General features: G+C 34.3%; 1 protein-coding gene across 1 annotated transcript in view; it reads right to left on the bottom strand.

Annotated features, from left to right (window-relative positions):
• Nucleotides 1-557: 557 nt before the first annotated feature.
• LOC106478161 (sulfotransferase 1C2-like) overlaps nt 558-12,943 on the bottom strand; it is a 14,576-nt gene continuing 2,190 nt past the window's right edge. Inside the window, exons 2-3 of the mRNA XM_013938682.2 lie at nt 1,442-2,209; nt 558-1,289 (exon numbers count right to left, since the gene is read on the bottom strand). Coding sequence (XP_013794136.2) covers nt 1,137-1,289; nt 1,442-2,194 — 906 coding nt within the window. The 5' untranslated portion in view covers nt 2,195-2,209 and the 3' untranslated portion in view covers nt 558-1,136. The remainder of the gene's footprint in view (nt 1,290-1,441; nt 2,210-12,943) is intronic.

Here is a 12,943-nt window from a genome sequence, read left to right as displayed (position 1 = left end):
TACCCCTATATCTGTTATAAAAAATTATAAAACTACTTAAGACACTTGAGCACGACCAGCGACCAAATTATGCCACGATGTCTTTTGACGAACCCTGGAAAATTAGTTCATAATAGGTGTGATATTTAGAAAAATCTCAATGTTAAAAAATTAAATAAGTCACAATTATGCTTCTAATAACCAAAGTACGTACGGAAGATAAACCATCCTTCTGTTGTTTTTTTTTTGGAATTTCGCGCAAAGCTACACGAGGGCTATCTGCGCTAGCCGTCCTTAATTTAGCAGTGTAAGACTAGAGGGAAGTCACCTAGTCATCACCACCCTCCGCCAACTCTTGGGCTACTATTTTACCAACGAATAGTGGGATTGACAGGTCACATTATAACGCCCCCGCGGCTGAAAGGGCGAGCATGTCTGGTGGGTCGGGGATTCGAACCATCGACCCTCAGATTGCGAGTCGAGCGCCCTAACCACCTGGCCATGCCGGGCCCCCATCCTTCTGAAAGCATTCGATTTGTCTTGTTTCCTTTATGTACCTCATAGCGATTGACGGCAAGATCTGTTCATATTTTATTTTCATATTCTCACAATACGATAAAACATTTGCTTGTTTCAGGGTCATACCATAGGTACACCACCTGCTCTTTGTCAATTGTGCTTAATCGAATTCCAAATTTTAGTATTATAAGTCGAAATAATACAGTTCACCCCATGGAGGCCGATAATGAAAAAAAAACATATTTTGCATTTTTTTAAATTAATAGCTATTATTCCGTCTTTTTTTTATTGTCTATCGTTTTACGAATAACTAAATAATAAAAAGTATATTTATTTTTAAGCATTATGCTGCACAATGGGTTACTGATGCTGTGTCCAAAGTAGAAATTGAACCCCAAATTTTAACGTTTATTAAAAGCCTGCTAACGTAACATTAAATCATCAGGAACTAATAGTATGAAACACAACCAAATGATATTGCCAACCTGTTTAACTAATGTGAGCTTTAACAAGGCTCTTTATGAGACTTTCTTTACATAATTTTTAATATAGATGCCTATTACGGAAAATAAAAGAATATTTACATAAAGCTGCATCTCATTTTAATTTCTATCATATTCCAAATATCGATTCATATTCTAATCCTGAAATAATTTATCCCAAAGGCTGAAAATATCTGTCCCTTTCGTCTTTGTGTAAAATTTCTCCATTAATCGCTTTGATTGGACAGGAGAAAAATAATTTTTCCAATCTCCAACAGCTCCTTTTCGTACAAAATCGACTTTCAAAGATTTGAAAATGCCTCATAAAGTCGATTTTGTACGAAAAGGAGCTGTTGGAGATTGGAAAAATTATTTTTCTCCTGTCCAATCAAAGCGATTAATGGAGAAATTTTACACGAAAGATGGGTTGAAATATGTTATGGAGTATTTTAAAATGGAACCTCTGTTCCATTCAAATTAGTTTCATCTGTATTGGAATAAAATAACTTCATATCTTCATTAAAGCGTTTCATAAATTTTATGCTTGTGTGATCGAGAATCTTCAGCATAATTTCATCATCGGACTCCAATGTATCTCCATACTGTGGACCTAGAAACTTGGCCAATTTGAGAACAGCAGCTTTGGTGTCCTCCTTCATTTCTTCGTATGTTATAAAGCAGACGTTGGGATCGTTTTTGTGTTCGTACCCGGAAAGAAGATGATCAAAGTAATCTCCCCATTCGGTTTCGCCATTGATGAAGACCTCGAAAAAGTCGTCGAAGCTTCCACCTTGAAACTGATATCCTGGAAACATTTTGGTGTGATGATAGAAGGACACACAACAGTCTCTAGGATTTCTAGTAACGTAGATGTATTTGGCATTAGGTGAATAGGGGCACATATGAAACGGCAGGTGTGTTTTAATGGCTCCAGGACGAATCATATTTTTTACAATCTTAGGCCCCACCATTTCTATGAAAGGACTGCGTTTTTGAACATCATCGAAACTTTTAAATGTTTCTCCCTTGTTTAGAATATTATGTACAATATGTTGGGTCCAAGTAGTTCCACATTTTGGAAAGGTCACGACAAATATGTCATCATCACGAGGTTTATATTGGATAGCACCTCGTACACATTCCGGCGAAAATGTTATGTTTATGGTAAAACCGTCTACTTCTTGATATGTCGGATTTTTCCTTTGCTGAGACATTTCTTACTGTACAGCCTGCAAATATACGAAATAAATATTCATCAGTGAAAAATAACCGTTATAGCCCTTTCATTAGTAATATTTGTTTTTGTTTTTTTCAAAAGTCATTTAATACACTTCTTAGGTCTAGCGCAGGTTACCTGAATTGAAATAGACCTATCACGTTAATGAATGGTATCTTAAGACTAAGACTTGTTTTATCCATCGCGATGAACAAAGATACTGATTATGTTGTGGAAGGATCTGTTGTTACTGAGAAACTCAAAGGTGGTAGCTATGACAATGTAAGGCAACTATTCATTTTCTTAATTCTTTTTTTAATGGGAGAAATGTAACATGAACAATTATTTTGATGCTATAATTGTATAGGTAATGAATCACACCAGCCCCCAAAATTATACCTTTAGGGAACTCTTTTCCAGATAGCCACATCAGCCAAAACCTGGCTCTAACCTACGATTCTAAGTTAAATTGGACTAAACATATAAATGAAATTAGAAACAAAATCTGGCAAAGTGCGAATTACATACGACAGCTGACTGACACCGACAAGAGAGAAACAACCGAAGACATACTCAAAATCTATAAAATATACAACATGGTTAAATTTAAACAAATCACAAACATACAAGTTACATACAATCCAAAGGCAGCTAGTCATCATCACCCACCGCCAACTCTTGGGCTACTCCTTTACCAACGATTAGTGGGATTGACCGTCACATTATAACCCCCCCCCCCCACGGCTGAAAGAGCGAGCATGTTTGTTGGGACGGGGATTCAAACCTGCAACTCGTAGATTGCGAGTCGAGTACCCTAACCACCTGGCCATGCCAGGCCAACAAGTAAAGAAATAACTTTAAAAAAAAAGGAAGTAAATGTAAGGATGACTTATATCAATCCTTTAAAAACAATCCAAACAAAATAGTAGGGATGGCACTAGCATCATCCCTACATAATAGCACAGGCAAGAATTAACATATAGCAACATATATAACTATTCAATCACAATTGAGTTTCATTTATCCTATTTTTGTCTGTTAACATTCTACTACACTGTGTGGCCTACAATCTTGTTTGCATTTTTTTTAAGGATTCATACTAGTTATCCCTACATTAATTCCTGTTTTGCAAAGCTTTTTCTTTACTTGTTTTACTAACTTAAACTGGCGTAATTAATAACAAAAATTATTACCTATAAATAGACATTACAATCACTATATCACTAATAAATTTGTTAGTTAAAAAAATATAATCCCAAATAATAAAATATTCTTCGTCGCTTTCTTTAGTTTGTCTGACTGTCCATATAAGAAATTGTGTTGGTAATTTCTTTTTTCCATAGCTTATAGAACAAAGGATTGGATGACTATTAGTTTATTACAACCACTTGCTGTCTTCTCCCTAAGGAGTGAGAGTTCTCTTCAGGTAGATAGTCAAAGAAATCCACTAGTGTCTTCATCTTGATGGTACCTTGAAATTGGTCTCATGAGGAACCTCGAGCTGTCCAATACGTGGATTTAATGCTGATGGCGTTTTCACTGAAGTTAAGTAAGTGGTTGCTCTTCCGTCAACGTCCTTCCAAAGACAATCACGATGTATAACCCAATGTTTGGATCTGCTGTTCTTCTGGATTCTGCACTGTTGCACTATAGGACGTCTGTCCTCATTAGGCTGTGTTGTCACAAAAGTCTAGCCCCCAATGGTCTAATTGTCGTATGTTGCATGGGGATTCTCAGGACTTAGACTGTGAAGTTACTTGAAGCCTGTCTAGCATCGCATGTATGTTTGTGCATAAATCCTATTTCTAGTATGCACTCTTTCTCGATGTAAACTACCCACACACCACACTGAGTATGTAAGCTTCCCTGAATAACAGATACTTCCTCTATCCGCATCAAACCATCGTCCTCTTTGTTCATCACTGAAGACAGTTTCCCGCATTTTATCGGGTCTAGCAATTGTAGCTGTAGTTGTACTGTCTATGACCATACCGCGAGGCTTCTAATTAATAAATCCATTGACACCTGGAATTGTTTCTTTAAACAATACATTCTTTGTTTCTATTACGTCAAATATAGTATTTTATATTGGGCCATATGGAGTATTATCGTCTTCAAGATATAAGCTAACTGGTATATATCACTCACTGCCTCATCATATTCTTGGGTGTAATGTCCATGTTACACACGTTTATAACAGTATCATTTTATTGCCATCATCTGAGAGCAGTTTCTAGCAATATGGTCTTTTGTGTTCCATTAGGTCACCTTCTTGTTTGTAGCCCGATGGCTCAGCTGTAAGTTTGAGGAATTGTAACGCTACAAATCACAGTTTGATACCGGCCGTGGGCGTACAGTACATAGCCATTGTGTATCTTTATGTTTAAATACAAAACAAACAAACCAAAGATCCAATAGGTATTATATATTTCTATCTCATACCTGGAAGAGCAAACATTAAAGGAAAATTCATCCGTAGTCCTCTCTATGGCTAATATTTTGCAGACAAGATTTATAAGTTGACAAAATGGATCTTTCTCAATATTTATATGGAAAACATTAATGTTTAAATTGCGATTGAGAAAGTCAACAAAATGTGGTTTGTTTTGTTCTAGCACAAAGTTACCCAATGGGCTATCTGCGCTCTGTCCACCTACTGAAATCGAACACCGGATTTCAGTGTTGTAAGTCCAAAAAACTTAAAGCTGATAAACCAAGGTGACAGTCAACAAAGAAGTATATTTCTGTGTAAAGTAAAGCTATATTAAGTGCATTTCTTGAGTTCACGTAAACGATTATCTTTACAATTAAAATGACATATTGTTGTGTGATTTTTTATTATATCCTGCTAGTCACTTTACAACTTTTGTTTTTGTTTTATTTTTTGTCTTTTTATGGCCAATATCTGTATAAGGTTTACTTACAAACTTAGTATAGTCATTAGGCTTTTATATTTTCAGAAAAATCTTAATTTAAATACGGAGTACGGTATTTTAATACACAATATTCATATTTTCAAAAAGCAACAGCCTGAAAAGAGGTTAATGACAAGTGCCATAGAGATTTGAAGTAAATGTCATTTTACAGACGATAGTTTTGTATAGCATGTATCGGCTTTGTATAGCATGTAATATATACATAGAGATACATATACACATAACCTTTAAATTTTTATGTTTTTCTTTAAAATATACTATCATAAAAGTTCTATGATATAAATTACGTGTACGTGTACATATATGGACTTTGTTACACCAGCTTAATTTTTAACACGATCTACCAAAACTATATCTCGTGCACATTAATTGTGGTTTTAAAAACATTACTCTAAATTTCCATGGATTTTTTTACACAATGAAACTACAGCTTTTCTCAGTACATACCCTCACTAGAGACGGCTTCACTGCAACAATTTGTTGAGTTGTTGGTCTAGAATATATTATACTTATGAAGTACACCTAAATGAAAGCTGTTTCAGCACGAGATGACGTCAGATTTTCTGGAAACTTGCCAGAACCACCTATGCAGAAATTATTGTTTTAATACGTACTTGTATCAAAAGCAAATACTTTAGCCTATGCTAAAGAGAACAATTATTGTGTTAGTCGTTATTTTTGTGGACCTTTTTGTAAACATATTTATTTATCACTAATATGAAACAAGATTTTTAATTATATAGCAGTAACGAATTTCCTGGTCCCCTGTACATCGGATCAACATTTTGAAATTATAGCCATATTAATTAAAAATATTTTGGATGTGCTCTTGGTTTTCACATATTAGTTGAAAATGCAAAGAAAATTTCTAGGGTACAATTCCACACTGCCTTCTATGTAGGCTTCTTAAATTGTAACTTCTGGTTTCTGAGCACAATATATTTATATTTGCTCAATCATTTGCAGAAGTCGATCAGCCTCTGAGACTGAAAGTCATCAGATTTGTTTGAGTACGGTGAAGGTAGGTCTTAGAGGCTCACACAGATGTAACCAAACTGGAAATCTCTTTACCATTTCATTCTACCTCAACCAGTCACAACTTGAGCCATATCTATCACTTGAATCTAATTCTGCTAGTTACACCTTTAACTCTCCTTTATCACTAGATTCTCTCTTTTCCATTTCATTCTACCTCAACCAGTCACAACTTGAGCTATATCTATCACTTGAATCACATTCTCCTCATCATTCCTTAAGCGACCTTTATCACTAGATTCTCACTTCGCCAGTTACATCGTGTTCTTACAAAATAAAAACAAAATTATATTCTTGTATAGAAAAGCATAATACCAACTAATCTACACTGTTGAATACAATACTCTTACGTTTTTAGTGTGCACTTTAACACATAAAATGTTTATTGTATTTGAAAGTTTGATAAAAACAATACAACAATATTAAGATAACTCACAACGTAAACAGCTTTGAGTTTGGTGCAATTAATATAGTTGAGCTAAATGGTGATATTCCTTGAAACAATACCTGGAAACATCTTGCACATTAGCTAATATGTATTATTATAATCTCAAATGATTTTCCTCTATTTCTATTTTTATCTTATATCTTTTTTACAAATTTTGCTCATTTTTTTGTTGTGATATTCCTTTATAAAGAAAAAAAAAGACTAAAACAATATTTTTTTCTTTTTAGTATGGGTTAACATATTTCCTTTTGATACACGCAAGAATTAAAACAACGATTTCTGCTTGTGTGGTTCTGGTAAATGTCCAGAAAATCTGGCGTTATCTCCTACTGAAACATCTTTAATCATTAAGAAGTACTTCATGTAGGATATCCTCTACATTAATAACAACAACTCATCTACACTGTTAATAAAGAAGCCATCTCCTGTCTCCTTTGAAGGTATGTGATGAGAGAAAGTGTGGTTTTTATGCGTAAAAAAAAAACAATAGGAATTTGTAATAATATTTTTCAAACCACAGTTAATGTGCATGTGATTTAGTATTGGTAGTTCGTGTTAAAAATCAAGTTGGTGTAACAAAGTCCACATATATTGCTGCCTCAGCTTGAGTGTCTACGGTGATTAGGATCAGTTTTCTAGTCTTTATGTCCAGATGGTTCAGATATTATGATCTGAAAGTGTAATTTAGTCTTGAGATCTTTATCATAATATTTTTCAAGAATAACATAAAATATTAGAAATTATTGTGGTGTAAACGCCTTTTACAAGATGGCGAAGTATGATAGTAATTAATTATACATCTCATAAGACATTATGTTAGGCCTATCATATTTTTAACACTAGATTTTTAATCTAGTCCGTTAGGGATTTTCAATAATCAGAAGAGTTTAAATTAATAGTACTGTAACCACACCAAATTCATCATATCCATTGCCGACAATGCGTATCGCACAATGAACGGTTGTTTTTATAACAAATGACTTATTTTAATAGTGTTCCGGCTACTATTGTGTTCGTTGTAACTCAGGCAGCTGGCCAGGTGGTTAAAGGGCTCGACACGCAATCTGGGGGTAGCGGGTTCGAATCCCCGTCACACAAGACATGCTCGCCCTTTCAGCCGTGGGGGCATTATAATGTGACGGTCAATCCCACTAATCATTGGTAGTTCATGAGTTGGCGGTGGGTGGTGATGACTAGCTACCTTCCCTCTAGTCTTACACTGCTAAATTAGAGACGGCTAGCGCAGATAGCCCTTATGTACCTTTGCGCGAAATTCAAAACAAACAAACAAATAAAACCCAGGTAGCCGGCTTTAAGAGTTCTGTATAAAGTGAAACTCTTCGTTGGTAATGAATATGACTAATATTGTGTGGTTGCAATACTATTAATTTGTAATCTTCTGATATATACATCCCCAAATGACTAATGTTAAAAACTACAGTAGGCCTAACATTATGTCTTATGACAAGTATGTTAAAGATTATGTTTATATTACAGTGATGTAAAAGATTATTGCATCACACGGCTGGTGTAGCTATGCTCGAAATGCAAAACACTAAAATAAACAAAAAGCAAAATATTAGCTTAAGAGAGGACTACAGGTGTAAATTTACTTTTAAAGCTTGTTCTTTTAGGTATGAGCTACGAATATACAATACCCGTTGTTGGATCTTTGATTAATCTGTTTTGTTCTTAAGCGTAAAGCCACACAATGGCTATCTATTGTATGTTCACGGCGGGTATCGAATGCCGATTTGTAACATACTAAACCCTCAAGCTTACAGCTGGGCCATTGAACTACAGGGTAAAAGTGATTCAATTATAGAACAACAGACCATATTTTTTGAAACTGTTATCAAATGATAAAAAGAGAAGAATGTTGTTACAAACGTAGGAAACATGAACGTTACACCCGAGAATATGATGAAACAGTCAGTGATATTAACCAATTAGATTATATGTTGAAGATGATAATACTCCATATGACCCAATAGAACTAAGAAGTGTATTATTCAAAGATATGAGTCCACTAGTCAGTGAGTTTATTGATTGGAAGCTTCACAATACAAACATCAAGGCTGGTTATACAATTATAATTGTTAGACCCGATCGTTGATGAACAGAGAAGATGGCTTGATGCGAAAAACAGTGGACATAAAGATCATTGAAGAGGAAGTATTTGTTGCTCTGGAAAACTTCTCTATAGAATATGATGAATAGGTGATTGTTATTATGGTGGAAGAGTGCATGTTGAAAGTAGACTTTATACAGAAACACTCGTGCAATGTTAAACTAGCTTCACAGTGTACTTTCTGGAGATCCCCATTCACTATATTGCAATTAGACCATCAGAGGTTGAACTTTAGTGACAACCTGGACACAAGAATAGTATAATGAGGACAGATGACCTGGAGTGCAACAGAGTAGAATAGATGGTCAAAACCAACAGTCATCCCGTCGACGGAAGAACAGTTAATTGCTTAACTTCAACAAGTAACTCGACATTTCTGTCGAGACCACTTTCATCAAAAATGGAGACACTAGTGGATTCCTTCGACCATCAACCTAAAAAGTGTCCTCCGCTCCCAGTGAGAAGACAGCAAGTGACGGTGGAGGATAATTGGTCATCTCATTTTTGTTCCATAAGCCTTGGAAAAGTAACCACCAAGTCAATTTACTGAATGGGCAGTTTAGACACAGTAAATAAGGCGACGAAGACTTCCATTTTATTATTCAGGGTTTTGATTATATTTTTGTTAGCAAATTTAATTTATGATATAGTGATTGTAGTGTCTATTTATGAATATTGATTTTCATTAATTGTGAATAGTGACTTTGTTACTAATTATGTCTGTTTAACTTAGTGTGTTATTATTTTACTTCTGTATTAGAATTGTTCAGAGGACTTTACAATCCACTGGGAACAATGTTATACGAACTGTCCTTTTTACTTTAATTTAAACAGAATAGGCGTGTCGAAAATCAATTATAGCTGCCTCTTTTTATCCTATTATTCTCGGCTATGATTTTAATATTTGAATTTACACATTTTGTATTGTTTTATTGAAGGTGTTTTGTCACGATGTCGTGATAATGTTTGACGCCTACAAATGTCTTGAGTGTCTAGATATGACGAGACGTCTCGAAATTTTTAAAAGATTCAGAAAACAATCTGTACAAAAAAAACACCAAAGAGTTGTTGTTGTCGAGGTAATAAATACGAAAGTCTGTTAGAGCGTTAGTTTGCAAGTCAATTTACCACTGTAAATTTTGAAATTGTATTTCAACAAATAAGATAGTTTGCAAGTAAGTGACCGTTTAGTTTTATTTGTGAGTTAGGACATATCTTGTAAAACTTTTAAATTACAGTCGAAGAAGTGAATCATTTTTACAATCATTAAGTGGATTGAACTTTGCATTGTTTTTACTGAATAATAAAGAAGAACCCGTTATTTTGTTTTGAATTTCGCTAGTCATCCTTAATTTAGCAGTGATAGATTAGAGGGAAGGCAGCTAGTCAACACCATCCACCGCCAACTCTTGGGTTACTCTTTTACTAATGAATAGTGGGAGTGATCGTCACATTATGACGTCCCAACGGCTGAAAGGGCAAACATTATTACGAGTCGAGCACTTTAACCACAAGGCGATGATGGTAGAAACTGTTACAACATATTTCATTGTTAACACATTAAGAACTCTGGTGTGCATAAAAACAACATTTCAGACTTATCTTTTGTTCACGCCATCTCATAGAGCCTTTTACACAATAAGTCTATCAGTTTGCAGGAATCATAGCATATTAAATTTAAATATGTTATTTATCTAATTATATAATGCTTCTGCAAAATTTACACACACGACAAAGAAAAAAATTAATATTGTCGTGTTAAACGTTTAAGCTGAAGAAGCAAGATTTTGATTTAACAAATCCGTTCAAAATACTATTTGTTAAGACTTAACACTATTTTTTTTACTTCGAATGATTAGACTTATTTTTCTGTGATGATAATGTTTGCTGAGCTTCGAGGTTCACTGAGGCTGTAAATCAGCAATCCAGTTGAAAATGCCCACGCACTAATTAAATCTACTCACAGTAAATTAATTTATTTCATTCAGAATTTAATCCAGGCTAGAACAGAGATCCAGTTTGATCACACTTGAAATAAACTGTCAAGAATAACTTCACATCAACAGAGGTACAAAATCTTAAAATTAAACGTAGCAATAAAAAAGTAAATGTAAAGCACTGATTCTTCAAAATGAAAATTTTAAAGGAAATCAAGCGGGTAAATACAATGAAAACTTTGAGGCATCAGATGGTTCGATATTGAGTAGGCAGAGAAAGTTTTGACTATCTAATGGAATTTTTTAAAGTGGTAAAGATTTGCTGGTTCATTAGAGCATAGTGTGTTCTAATTCTATGGAGGAATAACCTGTATCTTTAAGGACATAGCTTGTGGTTTTCTAAACAGTCTTATAACTTTTATCAGAAAGAAAAGTCATGAATATTTACTTAGAAAAAGGTAAAACTCAATTCGCCAATTCCAAGGTAAAGACAATATATGTGGCATCAAGACATCTGTTATATATTATAAAGTGTTTCTTGGTACGAGAATAAAAACTAAATGAAAACTACGTAAAAGAAGTCCACCATAGATTGTAGGAATAGTAAATGTGTAAAAAATCATTGTAGAACAAGAAGAAGGAACCAGAAAGAGTATCAAAAGAGTGTGAAAAGGAAACGATTAAAAGGTAAGATAACTGTGAGAGAGGACAAAATCTGAAGGAATCATCATCATGTGGCAGTTTTATCAAAGCATACTATACCAAGATGTCATCAAACCATCGAAAGGGGTGAAAATTGACGTGTAACTGCAAGTTCCAAACTCCCCGTATGGGCAGTAGCTATAGGGTTTAATATATTACAACACACATGAAGCACAACATTAACAGTTAAGGTGGGCTTGTTCATTAATAGAGTGGGAAAGAGAAGGGCCATATTGACTGAAGAGTCTAAAACCAAATCTTCTGGTGTGAAATTCACGATGAAGGAAGGAGGTTAACTTGTTAACACTTATGAAGCAAGTGTCGCAGTACACTTCATACTCTCCAATGAATAATGCAACTCAGTGTGAATGATTGAGAACATAACCACAGACTACCTTTGAAAGGATTTAATATTGATAATGAATTTAGGCGGTTGGAGCAATCAGCACCCTATGAGAAGCAAGATACAACACTGGTCAAGTTTAATTGAAGGCAGCAACTTCCTACAAGACTCAATGTGTGAGCTTACAAATTCAGTTTGCTAACCAAAATAACCTCCAAATAGACTATTTCAAAAAAAATATTGATAACAGTAAACCATTCAAGATCAATGATAAAGCTATGCCAAGAAATTGCAGTAATGTAAAGATTGAATAATCTGCCAGATTCATGTAGATTTATACGGATAAAGATTCTATCTTTATCAAGAACCAAAACTCTCATTAACGAAAAAATAAACTCCAAGAGCAAATTCTGGAATTAGAGTGTGATAATTCCCAATTATGATTGATCCCATTCACCTACAAACTCAAAATGAAAGACAAAGTAAGGGAATGTAATAAATCAAAATAATGAAAAACGATACAGTGAATATAGACATTAAGGAAAGAAAGAGAACTGGTACCTCAAGAAACAGTCATTCGTGTGGCTCCTTCAGGTTAATGAAAAAAGCGAAGAAAAAGGGGTTAACGATATATCTTTCCCACCACTCGGGAGTTTCAGACAAGGATCTAAAAAAAGGACAACTTAGAAAAGGAAAAAAGTGTTTTTTATTAAAGACAGCAATGAAGCTAGAAAATGTTTTATAAAGGATGAAATAACAACCATTCATGATGCTTTCCAAATTTTCTTTTTGGTTTAAACAGTTAATAGTTAAGTACCAGTAAAAAACTTGTGATTAACAAATTTAATACTAGAATTGAGAACACACAGAAGCTATTAATTATAAGGTTTGATATTAGAATGTTAAATTCTGTATTTGTAGAGTGGCTTTCATGAAGCTACGTCTTCAGTTTTTGTTTGTTTTGTTTCTTTCTTTTCTGAAATGCTACATACATCCCAAAATTAGTTTTATTAATACCGTAAGACTTTTAACAATGAGTAGCCATATTCAATTTATGAAATCAAGAGAAAGCCTAGTAAAGTATAGAATTTAACCTAATGAGGCAAACAAGCAATATAAAACGGCTTTAGCATCCTCTGTTTGTTTGTTTGTTTTTGAATTTCGTGCAAAGCTACAAGAGGGCTATCTGCGCTAGCCGTCCCTAATTTAGCAGTG

The sequence above is a fragment of the Limulus polyphemus genome, unplaced genomic scaffold (assembly GCF_000517525.1).
Source record: "Limulus polyphemus unplaced genomic scaffold, Limulus_polyphemus-2.1.2 Scaffold186, whole genome shotgun sequence".
NCBI lineage: Eukaryota > Metazoa > Arthropoda > Merostomata > Xiphosura > Limulidae > Limulus > Limulus polyphemus.
The sequence above is the reverse complement of the archived record's forward strand: the minus strand, read 5'-3'. Positions and strand labels throughout refer to the sequence as shown.